The sequence below is a fragment of the Polistes dominula genome, unplaced genomic scaffold (genome assembly GCF_049000335.1).
Source record: "Polistes dominula isolate Pdom_NZ unplaced genomic scaffold, Pdom_raw_medaka contig_22, whole genome shotgun sequence".
Classification (NCBI taxonomy): Eukaryota; Metazoa; Arthropoda; class Insecta; order Hymenoptera; family Vespidae; genus Polistes; species Polistes dominula.
The window spans coordinates 83,524-101,108 of record NW_028300966.1 but is presented as its reverse complement, the minus strand read 5'-3'; the positions used below and the strand labels follow the sequence as shown (position 1 = coordinate 101,108).

At 33.1% G+C, this 17,585-nt stretch overlaps 7 protein-coding genes across 12 annotated transcripts in view; 1 reads left to right on the top strand and 6 right to left on the bottom strand.

The window, feature by feature from the left end:
- LOC149032423 (uncharacterized) overlaps positions 1-8,892 on the bottom strand; it is a 32,598-nt gene extending 23,706 nt beyond the window's left edge. For all 3 annotated transcript variants that reach the window (XM_089172898.1, XM_089172900.1, XM_089172901.1), the window contains exon 1: positions 6,981-8,892. The gene's annotated coding sequence lies outside the window, so the exon portion shown is untranslated. The remainder of the gene's footprint in view (positions 1-6,980) is intronic.
- A 139-nt stretch (positions 8,893-9,031) lies between these two features.
- On the bottom strand, positions 9,032-9,976 carry ND-13B (NADH dehydrogenase (ubiquinone) subunit ND-13B). Its single transcript, XM_015329035.2, has 3 exons — positions 9,817-9,976; positions 9,466-9,624; positions 9,032-9,386 (listed from the first exon to the last, which is right to left on the bottom strand). Exons 1-3 carry the CDS (start codon positions 9,835-9,837, stop codon positions 9,213-9,215), a joined length of 354 nt encoding a protein of 117 aa, XP_015184521.1. The 5' UTR covers positions 9,838-9,976; the 3' UTR covers positions 9,032-9,212.
- Positions 9,977-10,283: 307 nt separating this feature from the next.
- On the bottom strand, positions 10,284-11,660 carry LOC107070641 (small ribosomal subunit protein uS7). Its single transcript, XM_015329032.2, has 3 exons — positions 11,521-11,660; positions 10,690-11,062; positions 10,284-10,616 (listed from the first exon to the last, which is right to left on the bottom strand). The coding sequence occupies exons 2-3, from the start codon at positions 11,053-11,055 to the stop codon at positions 10,332-10,334; spliced, it is 651 nt and encodes a 216-aa protein (XP_015184518.1). The 5' UTR covers positions 11,056-11,062; positions 11,521-11,660; the 3' UTR covers positions 10,284-10,331.
- Positions 11,547-13,121, bottom strand: LOC107070643 (uncharacterized). The gene is made up of 4 exons (XM_015329034.2): positions 12,971-13,121; positions 12,683-12,892; positions 12,298-12,575; positions 11,547-12,049 (listed from the first exon to the last, which is right to left on the bottom strand). Exons 1-3 carry the CDS (start codon positions 13,119-13,121, stop codon positions 12,328-12,330), a joined length of 609 nt encoding a protein of 202 aa, XP_015184520.1. The 3' UTR covers positions 11,547-12,049; positions 12,298-12,327.
- LOC107070640 (NADH-cytochrome b5 reductase-like) lies at positions 12,506-14,738 on the top strand. 2 transcript variants are annotated; one of them, XM_015329030.2, is made up of 4 exons: positions 12,506-12,650; positions 13,484-13,776; positions 13,870-14,101; positions 14,179-14,738. In XM_015329030.2, exons 2-4 carry the CDS (start codon positions 13,488-13,490, stop codon positions 14,588-14,590), a joined length of 933 nt encoding a protein of 310 aa, XP_015184516.1. In that variant the 5' UTR covers positions 12,506-12,650; positions 13,484-13,487; the 3' UTR covers positions 14,591-14,738. The 2 variants fall into 2 exon arrangements, with proteins under 2 accessions (XP_015184516.1, XP_089029044.1); XM_089172918.1 differs by lacking the exon at positions 12,506-12,650 and having other exon boundaries at positions 13,488-13,776; positions 13,972-14,101.
- Positions 14,580-15,523, bottom strand: LOC107070642 (uncharacterized). The gene is made up of 3 exons (XM_015329033.2): positions 15,355-15,523; positions 15,057-15,272; positions 14,580-14,940 (listed from the first exon to the last, which is right to left on the bottom strand). The coding sequence occupies exons 1-3, from the start codon at positions 15,515-15,517 to the stop codon at positions 14,672-14,674; spliced, it is 648 nt and encodes a 215-aa protein (XP_015184519.1). The 5' UTR covers positions 15,518-15,523; the 3' UTR covers positions 14,580-14,671.
- Positions 15,486-17,583, bottom strand: Fancl (E3 ubiquitin-protein ligase Fancl). 3 transcript variants are annotated; one of them, XM_015329039.2, is made up of 6 exons: positions 17,146-17,583; positions 16,941-17,030; positions 16,628-16,875; positions 16,311-16,500; positions 15,999-16,229; positions 15,486-15,924 (listed from the first exon to the last, which is right to left on the bottom strand). In XM_015329039.2, exons 1-6 carry the CDS (start codon positions 17,446-17,448, stop codon positions 15,829-15,831), a joined length of 1,158 nt encoding a protein of 385 aa, XP_015184525.1. In that variant the 5' UTR covers positions 17,449-17,583; the 3' UTR covers positions 15,486-15,828. The 3 variants fall into 3 exon arrangements, with proteins under 3 accessions (XP_015184525.1, XP_015184526.1, XP_015184524.1); XM_015329040.2 differs by having other exon boundaries at positions 15,999-16,500; positions 17,146-17,196; positions 17,259-17,408; XM_015329038.2 differs by having other exon boundaries at positions 15,999-16,500.
- Between the last annotated feature and the right edge of the window lie 2 nt (positions 17,584-17,585).

Here is a 17,585-nt window from a genome sequence, read left to right as displayed (position 1 = left end):
GAGAAAGAAGAAGATACGCCCTGATACAATAGCATGGTACAGACTCATGGCGGGTCCGTTCTCAAGGAAGTTGAGAAGGCTTCGTCGTGAGACCTTGCCTCGTTAATTAAAACCTAAACCCCAAGCGAAAGCCTCGAATTAACGCCCCCCTCGTCGAAAGTGCATGCCGACTCGCTGCTGCTGCTGCTGTTGCTGCTGCATGAGAAGATTAAGACGGATCAACTGTTCGCATAGCAAATGATTTGATTTGCTTTGATGATTTACTGTCTCGGTACTATTGAATCGTTAAATAATCCACCACAAAGTAGCAGCAGCAACAGCAAAACACCAAGTACCGGAATCGAGATTGGCCGATCGCAGGCCAAGGACACGGTCTCACGGATTCGACCCGCCTGCTTCACTTTCCATTTCTTCGGCTTATCGTTCTCGTTCAACCGCTGAGCTGCCTTCCTCTTGTTCAACGGAATCTCAAGCAACTCGAGCGTATTTATCAAGGATAGAAAACAAGAACAAAACCTATGACGAATGACTTTCCATGTGAAATGACGTCTAAGAATATTTGGACATTGCAATATGGCTTTGAAATAGAATCAAATGTTAGACCTCTCGTCGATCAAATTTCATACTGGTGGATATACTTTCAGTTTCTTACGAAAGCTTCCTTATATTCCTATTACTCCCTTGAGAAACAATCGCTCAAACTGAATAATATCGCAACCAAGTTGCTTTCAAAACTTATTGTTGTTGTAACGATGTTCGTCAACGTATTTCGCACCCACGCGAAATGAACGAACGAACGAACGAACGAACAAACAAATACATGGACGAGTGAGCACTTACGCACGCGTGTTCAAACACTACTTTCGCTTGTGATTTTTCAAATTCCGTAAATGGTTCGCAAGAGAGGAAATTACGTAGGGAAATGGAAAATCGAATGGTTGCACCTTACCCGTTTCTTTCAACTTTTTTCCCAAAGAAAGTCTCGTACTTAAGGAGGACGAGCAAATAAGATTTCATTCTTGCAAAAGGTAATTAATTTCACTTTTAACTGCTTATTATGCGTATAATTGGCAATTACTTAGAGATTTAAACTGCCGCTTATATTACTTATACCGATCGCGTTGCTTATATGATACATACGTATGGGTACATATGGGTACAACATATGGGTACGTACATTTACGTCCGACTCGGCATTAATTGTTCCTTGCATTTTATTGCATGCCCATTCTCCTATCGTTTCTTGCTCGTAATATGTTTGCCTACGTGCTATGTAGTACTTAGCTTACAACGTGCAATACTTTTGCAAAGCTTTCGGAAGGAAAACGAAAAAAAAACAAAAACAACAAAAAAGTCACTTACTAATTACAATTCAATTATTTCCAAACTCTATCCAGCACGTAAGAGAACGAATTTCCTGGCTCAGAATCCATGGGAATTCATGGAAATTCATAGCTATCTATGGAAAAAGAATTGCTGCTACTAGTTGCCACGATAGTATGGTAAACTACATATTCTCAATAACATCATAACGATAGCAAGTATATAGATCAATAAATTTCTATATATTCATTGAGATTTCAATTTCAAATTGATTTCATGAAAAAAGGAAAGAGAAAAAAGAAAAAAGAAATAATCAACAAGGTCTATCTTAAACTAGCTTATAAGACCAATCCTACGCAAGATCGTTCTTCGCAAGGTCCTTTTAAGAATCGATCGAGCGTTCCTTGCTTTATAGAACCACTGTTCAACCTATACTTTCCCTGGCATACATTTGCAAATACAAATATACGTATGCATTTGTGTACGTATATATGTATGTATTATTTATCTGCATACGTAGGAAGAAACGATCGCACACGTATGAATGAGAAAAAAAGGAGGAAAAAAATACAAAATATTCGAGAAGGTGAGAGAGAGAGAGAGAGAGAAACGGTGGAAGGCGTACCGCGTTCGTCAAGTAAATATGTAAAAGTAAGCTTGGTATTCCGAGCACGTGGTCCGTGGAGCACCAGAGGAAGGCATATATTTATCTGGCACACGTATAATACGAAACGAGTTGCCGCGATTAGAATCCCACAAAAACGCCTTGCAGGAGTCGTTCACGCGTGCTAGTCACGTGTATATATATATATATATATATATATATATATATGTTTATATTTATCTATATGTATATGTATTTATATAAAGAGATATCTTTGAAAGTTGTATTAGTTAGTTACACTGCGATGCAAAAATCGAAGCGATCGTATATCGAGCTACGTACATAAATCCTGCAGTTGATCAGGATGCGATTGGGATGCGATTGGGATGCGATTGGGATGCGATTGGGATGCGATCGGGATCAAGATCATTTTCTAAGATAAGTTACGAAATCTCTTCTTATTCGCATCCCTTTGCGCATCCCTGCACACGTATTGAACAAGACTATGCGAATTGCGTTATAATCTTGATGATACGCACATTTTCTACATGAGAATGTAACTCGAAAATCATCTCAATTCGTTACTTTATCTATCCAAACTTGTACGAAATATCGTAATACTATAACAATAATAACAACAACAACAACAACAACAACCAAATCAAACGTTAACCGTAACGAGAATGAAGAATCCTTTAGTACATATCAAGTTATTCGTTACTAGTACAAAAAGTAATGAAACCTAAGGAAATTTGATCTCTATCGTTAGAATGATGGTATGAAAAGACTCGGTGAAAAGGTAGGAGCATTATCTCTCTTTCTTATTCTAAAGATCGATTGAAGACAAGCAGAGGTAGAAGATAGGCAATGCTAGTAACGTTGTTGTTATTGTTGTTGGTTGTCGTTGTCGTTGTCGTTGTCGTCATCTTCGTCGTTGTTACCGCAAGACTCACCGACAGAAATGGTTACCATGGACGGTCTCGAAGAAATCTTACACGAGTATACTTGGCATAATTATATGTGCGTACCAACGGCCAACAACGTAACGTGCCGCGAGTGAAACGAGCCGTAAGTACCGAGGGTAAATAGCCGTGAGACGTACACGCGATATGTGCTTCTGCTGCTGCCGTTGCCGTTGCTGTTGCCGTTGCCGTTGCAGTTGCAGTTGCTGCAGCTTTCTACGAGTTGCCATATATATATATTTGTATGTATACGTACGTGTGAGCACGCATGCGAAAATATTTCTTTGATTCGACTTTTTAGTCAAAGAAAAAATGTAACAATTGTAGGAAATTTGATTGGACGTACTAGAAATCGTGCCGCTTGCATGCCACTGAGCTTATTTTGTAACTTTAGCAAAAAGAAAATTTGAGAAAAAGTAATAATACCGAAAAAGGAAAACTTTTGGTTGAGTATAGACATCGAGTTGGCGTTACGCAACCACTGCTGGAATAATAAAGGCCGACCTTGCAAAAAGAGGCCTGCTGGAATGCAGATCCTTTCAAAGGATAATCATTTCTCGGGAATACACCGTAATACCGGTATTCAGGGTTCGATGCATATTGCATGGAAGCCGTTCCGAACGGTCTTAATATATAGCTCGCGTAGCATCGTTCGTCAATGATTGACAAAAGAAAAATCTTGTCGAACGAGCACAATTCGCTTCCTAGTTGTAGCCTAATCTATCGGTTTAGTCAAATCTTAGGTAGGTAGGTAGGTAGATATATACTATCTATTTGTATAAATCAAAGAAATAGTTTGTTGTCTTGTCGAAGGATCCGTCATCTTAGCCGACTTTCTCTAACGTAAACACATCACCGACCAAACCTCTGATTTCCCTCGACGGAAGATACCCAAGTACATAGTTATCGCATAATGCTATTTACGGACGAAGAAATCTATTTGTCGAATATAAGTATGCTCGTAAATACCTTCCTTTCGGATCGTACAAGTTGGAAAAAAAAAACGTGATAAAAATAAGACGCTAGATGGATAGCTATCGATTCGAGAAAGCCGGAGGGTTTGAAATTATAAAGTCTAAGAGAGAAGGAAATGAAAAATAAAACGGATGCTTTGGCTCGTAAAACAGAGTTTGACAGATTAAACGGGACTTCCGCGATGCGACTTGTCCGATCCCGCGGAAACACAAACGGAAACAAAAATAAGAAGAAGTTGCTTTCTCTGCGAGTGCGAGAGAAAGATGAACGGGACTGTGGTGCATTGCAGTTGCAGTTGCAGTTGCAGTTGCAGTTGCAGTTGCTAGTGGTGCTGCCGTTGCTCTGGTTGCTTGCCGCTGGCTAAGGCGAGTCTCCTCCTCGAGAAGAGAGGAATGTTCGTGAAAGTCTCGAGCCATTGAGCACGACGAACGAGTAGTCCTTATCGTCGGCTCTCGAACATTAGGTAAGACTTTATGGTGGTCCGAGCACACGCCAAGGTCTCCTTTCTCTGCTACTACTCCTCTTCTTCCCTTCGCCCTTATTTCTTCAATTATTCATTTAGCAAGAATCTCCGTCACCTTTTTCATCGTCCCACGAGAGAAATCGAGATCGGAGCACAAGCCGCGGAATTCCATGAGAAAAAGTGGAATATCTGAATGGTAAATGAGAGACGATCCGCGCGTAAAAGATTATAGCTGAATAAACGTCAGTCCCTCCTCTCTGTGAGGAAAAGGATATGTATATACTTGATCCTTTTGCATATTCCGAGCAAGCAAGTACGCTGTCTTTCCGAAGGTCGCTAGACCAGATTGCATTTTCCATAGAACTATCGAACGTTGACCCAAGTAATATACAACTAAAATAATACACTTATTCCTTCGTTTGCTAATAAAACGCTTTTCTATAGATAATGCAATCTGTGGCAACAAGTAGACAAAACGATGTTACGTTATTACCTCGACGATATGCGGTAAGCAGCATCCGTGAGAGGCCACTTTGAGTAACAGCTGTTTGCGCGAAAAACTCTCACAATCCTTTACGTTCGAATTATACGACGAGCGCACTGGACGAACGCTTTCTCCGTACCCGGTGTATGACCCACGATGACATCCTTTCGATTCCACTTCATTTCTTATCTTCCAAAATCTTACAAATCTTTTCTTCTTCCTTCAATTTCAACGAATTTCAATGAATTTCAATGAATTTCAATGTTGCCTCCTTGTCAAAGTATCACCCTTAATTCGTATTCGAAAGTTCAGATTTTCTAATTACAAATTATACTTATTACAGTATAATACATACAGTATTGCATTACTATGCTAAGGATATATAATTAGTAGAATATATTATAATTATTAGTACAATGGGTTGGTCCAAAAGTTTCTACTTGATTTGAAAATTAATTAGACTTTTGTATAAACTTGTAATTACTATCTATACTAATAGAAGTTATGTGTGCTATGAATTGAACATTATAGAATATTGTGTGGTTTTTGTTCTCTCTCTTTTTTCCCGTATGCAAATTCACAGATGAATGACAAACAAGTCTCGCACGGTGAAGAATTGTACAATACGTAGATACATAAATATATAGATTCGTACATAGAACGGTGAAAAAGAAATAACGATTGCTTTCCGGGAGCTCGGCCTAAAAACCGAATATGATGCTGGCTGGCATCGGTGATTGGCGAAGTATGGAAAATGACCGGCGAAAAGAAAAGAGATAAAGGAAAAAAAGAAAAATAGACAGAAAGAGAAAGAGAAAGAGAAAGAGACCCTTCGCGTTCTTGGAACGTTAACGTGCCGTGACGTTGCCCCGTTAGACACACTCCGACCAAACTCGGGCCGCACTTTAACTTGGATCGTGAACTTTCTTCTTCCCGCTCTTTTGTATCCCCAACGGATTCTCACCGTAACGATTCCGATCTTTTCTTACAGGAATAATATCTTTTCTCTTGTTCTCTTTTTCTCTTGTTTTCCTTACTCTGTAACTCTCTCTCATTCCGTTAAATGTGTACTTCTAATCGCAAGAAAAACACTCAGTCAATATCAATAACATGAAACGTTTGTTTTTGTTTCCCTCAGTCAAGAAATACACGAAGAATAAGATCAAATGAAACATTTATAGGAAAGGTGTGCCGGTCACGCACAAAAGAGATTCAACTTTTGTCCCTCTCCATCATCCTTTATTTTTCAAAATAAGTCCATCTCTCTGTCGAGAAAGCCATAACATCTTTTTCCCTTGGCAGTCGTAAAAATCGCGCATTGTGTTTGGCTGCAAGCGGAAAGATGCTCGTTTCCATCGGCATTGTTTTCTGCTTCCGAGGATCGTTCACCGATCGTTCCGAGGATCCTCTCCTCTTCGGAGATGTTTAGGATTTGAAAAGAAATTATAATATTGAATGAAGTTGAAATCAAACAACTGTTTAATTTGTTTCTCTAAAAGACGCAAAAAGATCGCAAAAGAACGCAAGAGAAATCGAGCATACCTTACGTATGCGTAACGTAACGAAAGATCTACGAAGAAATATTACACAATTTTCATCAGCTTTTCTACTACTCCAATATTTACAAACAATATTGTTGGTAAATTGGAATTCCGTTAAAGTACTAAAAGCAAGAATTAGGAAATGTTCTTCTCTCACACAATGTCGAACAATGTGTCGAAATGAACAAACTACTTTTGGTGTCTAGGCTTATCTATCCGTTAATATAACGCACACCTGCCTTCTTTTTACATATGCGGAAACATTGGTGAAACTTGGGAACAATTGTAAATAGGGCGTGCAGCTTGCTTCACGTTTCAGCAAGTAAACAGACACGTGATCTACAGACCAGTTCGAGTGAAAGATTTTAATGTTAAAAAGAAACGAAAATTTCTTCTTATCTGTAATGTTCGACTTTCTAAATGTAACTACAAATGAATTAGGTATAAGATATAAAAGAATATTAGGAACGGCGGGCCGATTAGCGCGTCAACAAGTTTTGAATGAAAAAGATTTGGAAGTGAGTTGTTAGTTGGCGGGCCGCATGAAAGCGTAGAAAAGGAAATACGACGACTGCATTCGTAGCTACGCTTGTTTCCTGTAAAACGTTAGATCGTCGTCTCCACTCACCGATGATCACGCTCCCTTTCCCACGTTGCTGAGAACGTCAAGATCCGACACGCTCCTTCCAAGACTGCTTTCAACTTTCAAGCTAAAGTTGAAGCTGAAGCCGAAGCTGAAGCCGAAGCTGTTTTTGGTCGATGCCAATACACAATCCTACCGTTCGAACACTAAATCTTGATAAACTTAGAACGAACGCTCACTTTCGAAAAAAGGACACGGTAATCGTTGAAATAATCCCAGTAAATGTCTCGGTGGATGACGTTACAATGCGCGCTTAGAATGCTGTGTTTACATTTAAATCGAAATAAAAGAGATCCGAAGAGTGCGCGCAGTGTGCGCGCAGTGTGCGCAGCGTTACCACGTCGATGTCTTGAAAGCAAGTGCGAGCGGCGCGCTCGCTGCTTCTCCTAATCGAGATCAAGAACCCTCTCTCTCTCTCTCTCCTGCGCAGTTGTTTATCTCCCCCCTCCCCACGTACAACGGTGCATCTCTTTCCTCTTTATTTTACAATAAATTACAACTAATATTTTCTTCTACGCGCATACGCATATTTACAATACATAATATATAAGGGCAAAAGGGGGGGAGGGGGGAGGGGGAGGGGTGTGTATTACCTGCAACGATCTTCTTCGAACCTCCCCATCATCTCCATTCTCCATGTTCGCTTCCTTGGTCAGCAAATTTTTGGTGGACGAGCGCAAAATTACAAAGCCTCCGGGCGATCCTTTTCTTTTTTCGTCGATGCACTTAGCCCCCACGCGAACCAATCACGATGTTCCTCACGACGAAAGAATAACCATTTGGTGGGACCACCAAGATTTTTACAAGAGGGTCCACTTTCGCGAGAACGGATATTACGTTAATCTCGAGCAGTCAGAGTTTTTTTTCCTTTTTCTCCTTTTTTCTCTTCTTTCTCGGTATCGAACTACGCATTCTCTTTGGTAAGAAACAAATCCAATCGATCCGATCTACGGACAACTTTACTTTTCTTTTTCTTTTTCCTTTTCCTTTTCCTTTTCCTTTTCCTTTTTTTCGAATGTCATAAAATTTAATGAAAAACACGACTAATTATGATTATCGAATTATTATCGCATACAGCATCGTATTATGTATGAAACTTTGAAGAGGAATCGTCAAGAGTCTCTAAACCTTTCCCATTCACGTGGATGAAATCTTGCGAGTCTGATGAATAGAATAGATAACGTGCAAAAAAATGAACGGAGAAATAAAGATGAAACAATGAAAAGTGAAGAAACACGCGTTATACTACTCTATTACTGTAATCAAATGTCAGATATAAACCTGTATAGAGAGAGAGAGAGAGAGAGAGAGAGAGAGAGAGGTGTTCTTCGAACCACATATAGAAATTGCAAACATTCGATTGAAAAATTCTATCAATAGAATATTATATATACAGTATATTACAGTATAACTAAATGTTCAATTCGTTAAATAATTCCAAATGACGAAAACAAAGGCGCGTCTTGATCGTTAAGTAGGTCTACGTTTAAAGATTTTTCAAGCAACTTAATAAATCCGCTTTCATCGAATAACATACTTTAGCTTTAACTTGTCTGCGAATGAAGAATTTGTTTTTGTGATTTATATTCGCGAACCTTAGCTTAAGCATTCGTAGGAATGTTTTATCCATATGCGAACCGCGACAATCGCAATCAATCTACGAGCGTGTACCACTCACCAAGCGTGTACCACTTTCCAAACGGAAGATGATACAGGATATAAAACCAGTCGAACTTCGTAGATTATACTAACACAAGTAAGTACCTCCTAATTCTTATTACATTAAAATCTAACATTAATTAGAGTATCAAATTCTTATGAAAGTTTACATCGTGTTATAGAATCAAAACTTGATTGGCTCGTTAATTGCAGTCTACAAAGAATCGAAAATTAAAACACCACTTTCGAATAATGATTCTAATTGACAAAATACAAACTTATATGTATTATAAAAATGTTTTCCTACGACAACTTTAAACTTTAACTTAATCTATCGAATAGAATTAATTACACATTGGCAAATTGAAGAGACAAAATAATTGGGAAAATTGTAGCGCCTATAATTTATAATACATTATTACTACACGTATTACTTTGAGTGTACACGCACACATATAATATATACAAATATATTCAATTATATATGTATATATATTATATATATATAATATATATAAATTATTATTCTGTATAGAGTTGCCTGTAAATAAAATAAATTTACTTGTGCGGTGGCCACTTCCATTGATCGGCTGGAGCTTCTTCAATTAAACTTTCCCATGGTTTCCATACTTTCATTCTTTGTACCAATGATAATTCTAATTTGGCTTGTTCGATAACTTCTTCAAGGTATTTCACTCCTAATTTTTCAGCTGCTACTTCTCTATCCTTGTTCTATAACAAATGATATAATACAAATCAAAATGATAACATATTATAAAGCATTGAAGTGTAAAAAAGAGTAATAAATTACATTTTTTAAAATCTCCCTTCGTTCTTTGATTATTTGCTCTGTACACTTTCGATAAGTATAATTTTCTGGAAAATTTTGCAATCCATTTAATATTTTACGGTCAAGAACTTCCAAAACAGCATAAGGATTGTGAATCATTTTCAAACCCGTTAGTGTAAACTGAAAATATTACAAATATCAGTTTGTTTTATTATGCATAAATATTCGTGCAAATAAAATCATACATAACATATATATATATATGTCATCATACATATGATATTCTATACGTAATTAAAAATACTGACGTAACATTTAAAAAGTAAGAAATATTACAAAAGAATACATTAGAAGATTTCAATTAAAATGTACCTTTTTAAGCGCATCAGCCATTGTCGTCTATATTATGTTTTTTTATTCTAAACAAATATAATCAATTCTTTATTCACTGTTATCGCGTTGCAGGTTATGTAGAGACTGCAGGTCAGATCTGAAGATAGACACTGATTGCAGCAGTGGCGCCACCCAGCGGAGATAGATATCAAGCAGAACGTAACCTAATTTTAGTACTCTTAACAGGAGCAAAGAGAAATTAAATATACCACAATATAGAATATAAAATAAATATAGAAACTATAAAAAAAAATTCGCACTTTCACTATGTACAATGAAAATATTCATTTATAAACGTTTAAGGTACTATACACATAATGTTTATCTTTAATAAACTAATAGATATAAAGTCTTAATATAGATGTAGAAAATTAGTTTTATATGTCACTAGAAACTGATGCGGCTTGAATGCAAAGACCACTTTCAATAATCAATGATCAACAACATTTAATGTATTAAAGATTTTTATTTAAATGTTTAATAAATTATGATGTTTATCGGTTGGATTTAGCGACACGTTCTAGTTCATCTTTCTTTTTGATCGCATATGAATTCGATGATCCTTTCGCAGCATTGATAAGTTCATCGGCTAAACATTCAGCGATTGTTTTTATATTACGGAATGCTGCTTCTCGTGCACCAGTGCATAATAACCAAATAGCTTGGTTAACACGACGTAATGGGGAAACATCTACTGCTTGTCTTCTAACTGTACCTGCACGACCAATACGGGTAGAGTCTTCTCTTGGTCCTGAATTAATAATCGCTGTCACAAGAACCTATAGAAGATCATAAATATCATAAGAATCATACTAATATATGAACAAGTAACTACTATGACAAAAAAATTACCTGCAAAGGATTATCACCCGTAAGAAGGTGAATAATTTCAAAGGCATGCTTGACTATTCTGACAGCCATTAATTTTTTCCCATTATTTCTTCCGTGCATCATTAATGAATTTGTCAAGCGTTCTACGATAGGACACTGAGCTTTTCGAAATCGTTTAGCAGCATAACGGCCAGCAGAGTGTGGTAGATATTTAGCATTCTTCTCTTTTACAGCAATATAATCTTGCAAAGACATATCATTGACTTGCACATCATCGCAATTCCACCGACCAAACAATTTAATTTCTGGTAACTCGGCAGAAAGTGCGACAGGTATAGTGGAGGTTGTAGTTACCACAACATCATCAAAAGATTCTATATCCGGCATTGTGATTCTGAAAGAAAACAATAGTATCAATAATAACAATTAAATAATATACAGACTTTTTAGCAATATAATTAGACCGAGTAAATTAAAAAATAACTAAATAATAAATCAAATTCAGTTGATATCTATTAGTGTAGAAAATAGTGTAGAAAATATTTCAGACATATAATAAATAATTATATTCTAGTCGAATAAATAAATTAAATAAATTAAATAAATTAAATAAATTGAATTAAAGCCTTGATGAATTCTTAATAGAATATTACAGGAGGCAATAACAAAAAACATGTTACCATGCGTCAAGACCAGTGTTAAATTGTTTATTGAACGATATTAAATAATAATCACAAAACATACTGATGTTTTAAATATAAAAATACTTTGAACCTTTCATACTAATATTATTGTTATATTACCAATGAATAAAAAAAGGTACAATATTGAATATTTTATCTGAAAACTTACGCTCGTGTATTCCTTGAATCAGGGAGCAAAAAGGAAAGGCCATAAGGTATTCGACACTTTAGTTTGTGACGATTTCCGGATTTTGACTACTGTCTAGTCAAAACATTTCCACAAGTAGAAGATATAAAATAATAATATTTATTACATTAAATGTCTGTCGATTTAATTAAAATATTTTTCAATAAAGATTATAATTATATAAAAAAGAACAAGAACGATTTTAAACTAAAACGTAGCAATAAAAGGTTTGTTTTGACTCGAATAGTAGTTCTTAAGTTCGCCGCATGAAGTAAGAAGTAGTACACTGCTTTTCCGATTAGATGTCGACACACATCTTACCGGTCGGTAAAATAAAGTAATAGTTATTACCGCTAGATGGTGACAAATATTTTACCAGTCGGTAATAAAATACATGAATGAAACGTAATTCAAACAAGATTATTATTTTTACCTTTAAACATATTATTGTCTAAATTATTTTTTGTCACTGCAGCTGCATTCTATTCGCATAATAATTCACATGGAATCCCTACAAGGAAGATATTATTGAGAAACTAACAATAAGTTCAATTTAGAATGATGTCCTTTTGTAAAAGGAAATGTATATATTATTTTAAACATTAATACAAACATACATAACGTTAGAAAAGATTCCTGCCAGTGTTGAATTTAAGTGGAAAAATAAACAGAGTATAAATGTTTTTGCAAAATTTATTTTAATTATATAAAACAGCTTGAGAAATATTTGCTATTTCATTGAAAAAGAAATGTTCATACCTGATAATTTATTAATATCGGAGAACTACGCTATTTGATGAATTTTCTTTTTCTCAATTTAAGTTCAGATTTGATCTTATGCAGTCGTGCTTGAGCTTCAGAAATGATATCAACGGTAATGTCATCCAACAATTCTTGCATAAAATCAGCATATAACAAAGACCAAGTTAGTATATTTAGCCTCTTCTCTTCAAATTTTAAAATGTGTTTAGTTGTATCCGGAAAGTTATAAATTATATCTCCGAAAAAAACTGTTTCATACAATATTGACAAGAGGGCTATAAATATATATATGTATATAAAATCAACAACAACAACAACAACAACAAATGACATTTTTTGTGCAAATATAAGTAAGTATAAAGCATTAATCAATTGGACTTACCATTTATAACTTTTTCTCTGATTGAAATAGATTCATCAATAGGACTAGAATTGACATTACTTAACATTGATATATATTCCTCAATGTTTCCTATTGTATTTGTGAGCAACTCGTTAATCATTTCAAATTGAAGATGATATGTATCCTGTTTTTTTAAATGAAAAACAGCTTCTGCATGATTTTTTTTAATTTTACCAAACTCTTCTCTCACTGTAATAAAAATATATGGAATATAAAATACAAATTGAAATAAAGTATTATAATTAAAGATCATCTTGTAGTACGTACAGTTGTCTTTATTTGTTAGCAAATGAAGTATAGCAATTTTTATTGGATTTCCATCAATTTGTTTTTCTCTAAAATGTGAAATTTCTTCATTCGCATATGAAAACGTTGCTAACACTAACAAAAAATGAATATAAAGTAATTGTATTTCCATGATGACTAAACAAAGATGTATATTATAATTAATGTAGAATGATGTTATTTCGTTAATGTAAATATATTAGATGTATATAAGGCAAGTTGAGGACTTGACACTTCTAAGGACGTATATAAATAACAAACTAATTCCTTAGTCAAATGTATTAATACAAATAGAAACATAATAATAAAAAAAAAAATAATGATATTTTGCAGCAGTTATATTTCTTCTTGATAAATGAAAATTTGTATTGAATTGTGAGCATGCGCATATGCAACTGCTGATAGACTAATTAAAAATATAATAAAAATACCTCATGTGTATAAATTTATAATTAACTAAATGATAAGAAATTATGTATTGTTTCATTGTACAAGTTGAATGACAACAAGGGTTTCTACATTAAAAATGATTTCTAATGAAAATGAAGACATTTTTGATAATCGACCGAAAACTCCTCCAAAAGAAAGTTGCTGTGGCAGTGGATGTAATCCTTGCATTTTGGATGTTTATGAAAAATTATTAAAACAATGGGAAGAAAGAAAGAAAAATAACATACTTATAGAAAGAAAGAAAAATGTAATATCTCCAACATCTTTGAATACTTTCGTAGTTAGCGACAATTATAAAGCATCGAAAGATTATATTTTTCTATGGTTAGAATATAAAGGTAGCTGCTTCTCAGTCGTGTTTATTTGATAAATATCTCATTTAAGATTTCATTACAAATTCGTACTAATATTAATTCGTAATAATATTAAAGGTAATATTAATAATAATAGATCCTTATACCTAATTCCTGGACAATATATTATATTACGTTATGGTTCTATGTCGAAAGCTTACACACCTATTTCTTGGTCAGAAACAAGTTTGATGCTTTTAATAAAAGTCTACCCATCAGGAAGATTTAGTCAGCTTTTAAATAATGCAAAGAAGAATGACGAATTTGAAATCAGAGGACCATATGGGGATTTTATATATAACATTAATAGGTGTGTTATTATTAGATATATATCAGTATACTATCAGAAATCACAATGTATCATGTTTATTTGTTCTTTTATTATAGCTTCCACGAGATCATTATGTTCTCTATTGGATCTGGAATTACAGCAGTTTATCCTATAGCTAAGGTTATTGTTGAAAATGAAGAAGAAGAAACGAAAATAAATTTCATTGCTGGTTTTCAATCAATTTCGTGTGTACCTTTAAAAAAAGAACTTCAAAATTTAGCAGATTATTGGAATTTTGTATGCACATTACATATATCAGAAGATTTAGTTTCAGACACCAATCAAAGTATTCATGGTATTAATATTGAAAATGAACGTTTATCTAAACAGTCAGTATATAATTACCTACAACGAAATCAAAAACCAAATACAACGTTAATTTTAATATGTGGAACTGATGAATTTAATCATTCGATTGAACAATGGTCAAGAGAAAATAATTATTCCCATATACATGTATTCAGATGATATAAGATTTATTTATATATTCAATATTAGAAAAATCGAATATATTAATAGACATTTTTTTTTCAATTATCACCAAAATCTTCATAATTCACTCTTCATTGTATTCCGATCCACATTTAGTTTATTTAATTGCATTGTAAATCTTGTTTCTATTAATCTGTTTTTAATTGAAACGAGAGTATCAATAATATTTTCATCCACCGTATCTTTCATTAAATTAGTATATAGCAAAGGTAATACAATCATTTCATTCAATTTGTCCGGAAATAGCGCATCTCGTGTTTCTACATTTGAGAGATCACGAATAAACTTTTCAAAAATTGAAATTTGCTTCGATACCAGATATAAGGCTATAAAATTAATACAAATGACAAATAAATATTCATCTTTCCAATAATGTTATGTTTGTTTTCGCTTTTTGTTTTTTTGTAAATTCTAATATAACTTCTGTGTCAATACAACTTACTTTCTAAAATAGAATTTCCCCGTGCTAGACTTCCATTGCTTTTCATAAAATAAGATTTCGTATTATCTAATAATGTTACACTGTTTTCAATGTCTTTTACTAGATGCTCAATAAAGTCTATAATAATTATCAATTTATTATAATAATTATCTTCTTCGTCAAAACGTTGAAGAAATTTGTCATGATTTTCTTGACGATTTAAAAACAATTTTCTACCTATAATAACAAAAATATATTTATAACTTTAAATGGATATAAAATTGATATCTTTTGAAATCAATCATCTGATAGTACATACATAAATTTTCATATGATTGTATTTTAAGCAGGGCATTTGTAAATGGATCAATTTTAAATGGTGCTTTTTCAAATTTCACTACTATTTCTTTCTTATCTGCGATCGTTGATAGCACTAATAAGAACTTAATACACATTAACAAATATACACTTTTTATTTTCATTACGATGATTTGATTATGACGCAATAATTATTGATTTTGAATTTTAGTACAATGTAGTCCTAGATTTTATCTAGAATGATAGAGCTTTTCGTAAATTCAAATATATATACTAGATATGTATTAAACAAAATGAATGACATTTCTAAGGACATAATATATAATAAATTATAAGTGAAATTTAAATTCAAAAGAAAGTATAAACTAACGTTATAAATATACTTGCAGAAATCGTTCATTTTAAATCTAATGATAATGTGACATACAAACACACACACACACACACACACACACACACACACACATTGATCAAATCAATTAATAGGACAGGATATATTTTCTTCACAATGAGGACAGGAACCATGTAAGTGATCAAATGCAACCTGGTTCCCAGCTACTGCTTGTAACCACTGAAATAATAATACAGATTTAATAAATGAATGAAAAGGAATATTTGTGTAGATTTCTGAAAAACTTGACGTACTTGTAGCAAACATTTGGTATGAAAATGTTTTCTGCATTTAATATTATCGCAAATTTTATTTGGAAATTGTTCCGTATCTGATTCTAAAGAGAAGCAAATACAACATTCTTCATTCGTAAACATACAATTTTGATCGTCGACGCTATCGTCTTGTTTTTTTTGGGAGGGAAATTCAGATATATCTAACAAAATAAGTAAGTTCTGTAATATATTTTTTTCCGAGTTCCAGACCTGCAAATTTGCAACAGTAATAAACATAATCAAATTATACGAATAGAATTGGTAATTGTTAATCATAACACATGTACTTACACACATGTTCTTTGAAATAATATCTTTTTGTCTTTGTACATCAACATCACTGCCTAAAAATTTCAGATTTGGAGGCGAAGTAGGATTTAGGGGATCTATTGTAATTAACATAGATAATGATTGTGATAAGTAAATACGTCTAAATAAGTGACACGGCCTTGCAGGAATTGGATCTAGTACATAGCAATTTCTGCAAATAAAAATATTATTAAATAAAATATATATTATAAAAGCAATGTGTGTGTGTATGTTGTACCTATAAACATTAATGTTATTTAATTATATATATATATATATATATATATATTGCAATTTACTTATCAATTTCTGACAGGACTTTCCATAAGGCATCAAATCTTTCTACTTGTTGTTTAAATTTATTTGTTATAACAGTTAAAGAAGATATTTTTTCATGAAAAGATCCGAATGCAGATATCTCCGGTAAATCATTAGATATAACATTCCATGGATTGATATTGTCATTAGTTCTTTTCAATACAATATGAATGTTTTTCAATGATAATTTGATTGTATCTAATGAACTATTAGATGATAATGTAACGCCCTTGAACAAATAAAATGATTAAATTACATATCTAATATATATAGAATTATATTCTTACAACTTACAGATTTAGATTCAAATATATCTTTTAAATCTTGAAGTATGGCAGTAGGTGATTGATCAATTGGTACATTATATTCTTCGATAGTTTCACTCTACATTAAAAAAATGTGACTTTAATTAATTACATACAATATTTTGTATATATATATATATATATATATATATATATATATTAAATGTAAAATATTAATGTAAACATAAACTCACAATAAGTGATTGTAGTAATCTCAAAAAAGATGATACCGAAGAAGAAGATTTCTGAATTAAATCATTTACACTTGTAACAAATGTTTGTTTTTGTAAAAAAGCATAGCTCTTACCAAAATTAAGCACTGCATCGTGTATCAGTGGATAATTTGGTAAAATTAGTTTCAGTCTAACTCTTTGTTTTTCTATTGCATTAGAAGGTATTGTGATCATTAGAAATCCTTGCCATGTAACTGGTGAAGTAGAAGTAAGTATCATTTCTGGATGCCATTGGAAAATAGATTCACAATCTTCAATCAGCATATTGCCATATATATTTCTATAATAACTAAAATATCCAAATACTATGAACTATGTCATTAAAAAATACATCCAAAATTGTTTCATTAAAATCTTCTTCCTAGTTAGAGTTATGGTTATGGTTCATTTAATCACTTATC

What these genes read in the sequence shown, in the direction of transcription:
- ND-13B (XM_015329035.2), bottom strand. Translation starts at nt 9,837, where the DNA reads ATGGCTGATGCGCTTAAAAAG. An exon ending in TGGCTGATGCGCTTAAAAAG is followed by an intron (nt 9,625 to 9,816) that starts GTACATTTTAAT and finishes TAATATTTTCAG; the next exon opens with TTTACACTAACGGGTTTGAA. An exon ending in GAAGGGAGATTTTAAAAAAT is followed by an intron (nt 9,387 to 9,465) that starts GTAATTTATTAC and finishes CATTTGTTATAG; the next exon opens with AACAAGGATAGAGAAGTAGC.
- LOC107070640 (XM_015329030.2), top strand. Translation starts at nt 13,488, where the DNA reads ATGACAACAAGGGTTTCTACATTAAAAATGATTTCTAATGAAAATGAA. An exon ending in TCTATGGTTAGAATATAAAG is followed by an intron (nt 13,777 to 13,869) that starts GTAGCTGCTTCT and finishes ATAATATTAAAG; the next exon opens with GTAATATTAATAATAATAGA. An exon ending in TTTATATATAACATTAATAG is followed by an intron (nt 14,102 to 14,178) that starts GTGTGTTATTAT and finishes CTTTTATTATAG; the next exon opens with CTTCCACGAGATCATTATGT.
- LOC107070641 (XM_015329032.2), bottom strand. Translation starts at nt 11,055, where the DNA reads ATGCCGGATATAGAATCTTTTGATGATGTTGTGGTAACTACAACCTCC. An exon ending in CGGGTGATAATCCTTTGCAG is followed by an intron (nt 10,617 to 10,689) that starts GTAATTTTTTTG and finishes GATCTTCTATAG; the next exon opens with GTTCTTGTGACAGCGATTAT.
- LOC107070643 (XM_015329034.2), bottom strand. Translation starts at nt 13,121, where the DNA reads ATGGAAATACAATTACTTTATATTCATTTTTTGTTAGTGTTAGCAACG. An exon ending in GCTAACAAATAAAGACAACT is followed by an intron (nt 12,893 to 12,970) that starts GTACGTACTACA and finishes TTTTTATTACAG; the next exon opens with TGAGAGAAGAGTTTGGTAAA. An exon ending in CAGAGAAAAAGTTATAAATG is followed by an intron (nt 12,576 to 12,682) that starts GTAAGTCCAATT and finishes ATATATTTATAG; the next exon opens with CCCTCTTGTCAATATTGTAT.
- Fancl (XM_015329038.2), bottom strand. Translation starts at nt 17,448, where the DNA reads ATGCTGATTGAAGATTGTGAATCTATTTTCCAATGGCATCCAGAAATG. An exon ending in GATTACTACAATCACTTATT is followed by an intron (nt 17,031 to 17,145) that starts GTGAGTTTATGT and finishes TTTTTAATGTAG; the next exon opens with AGTGAAACTATCGAAGAATA. An exon ending in ATATATTTGAATCTAAATCT is followed by an intron (nt 16,876 to 16,940) that starts GTAAGTTGTAAG and finishes TATTTGTTCAAG; the next exon opens with GGCGTTACATTATCATCTAA.
- LOC107070642 (XM_015329033.2), bottom strand. Translation starts at nt 15,517, where the DNA reads ATGAAAATAAAAAGTGTATATTTGTTAATGTGTATTAAGTTCTTATTA. An exon ending in ACAATCATATGAAAATTTAT is followed by an intron (nt 15,273 to 15,354) that starts GTATGTACTATC and finishes TTGTTATTATAG; the next exon opens with GTAGAAAATTGTTTTTAAAT. An exon ending in GGGAAATTCTATTTTAGAAA is followed by an intron (nt 14,941 to 15,056) that starts GTAAGTTGTATT and finishes TTAATTTTATAG; the next exon opens with CCTTATATCTGGTATCGAAG.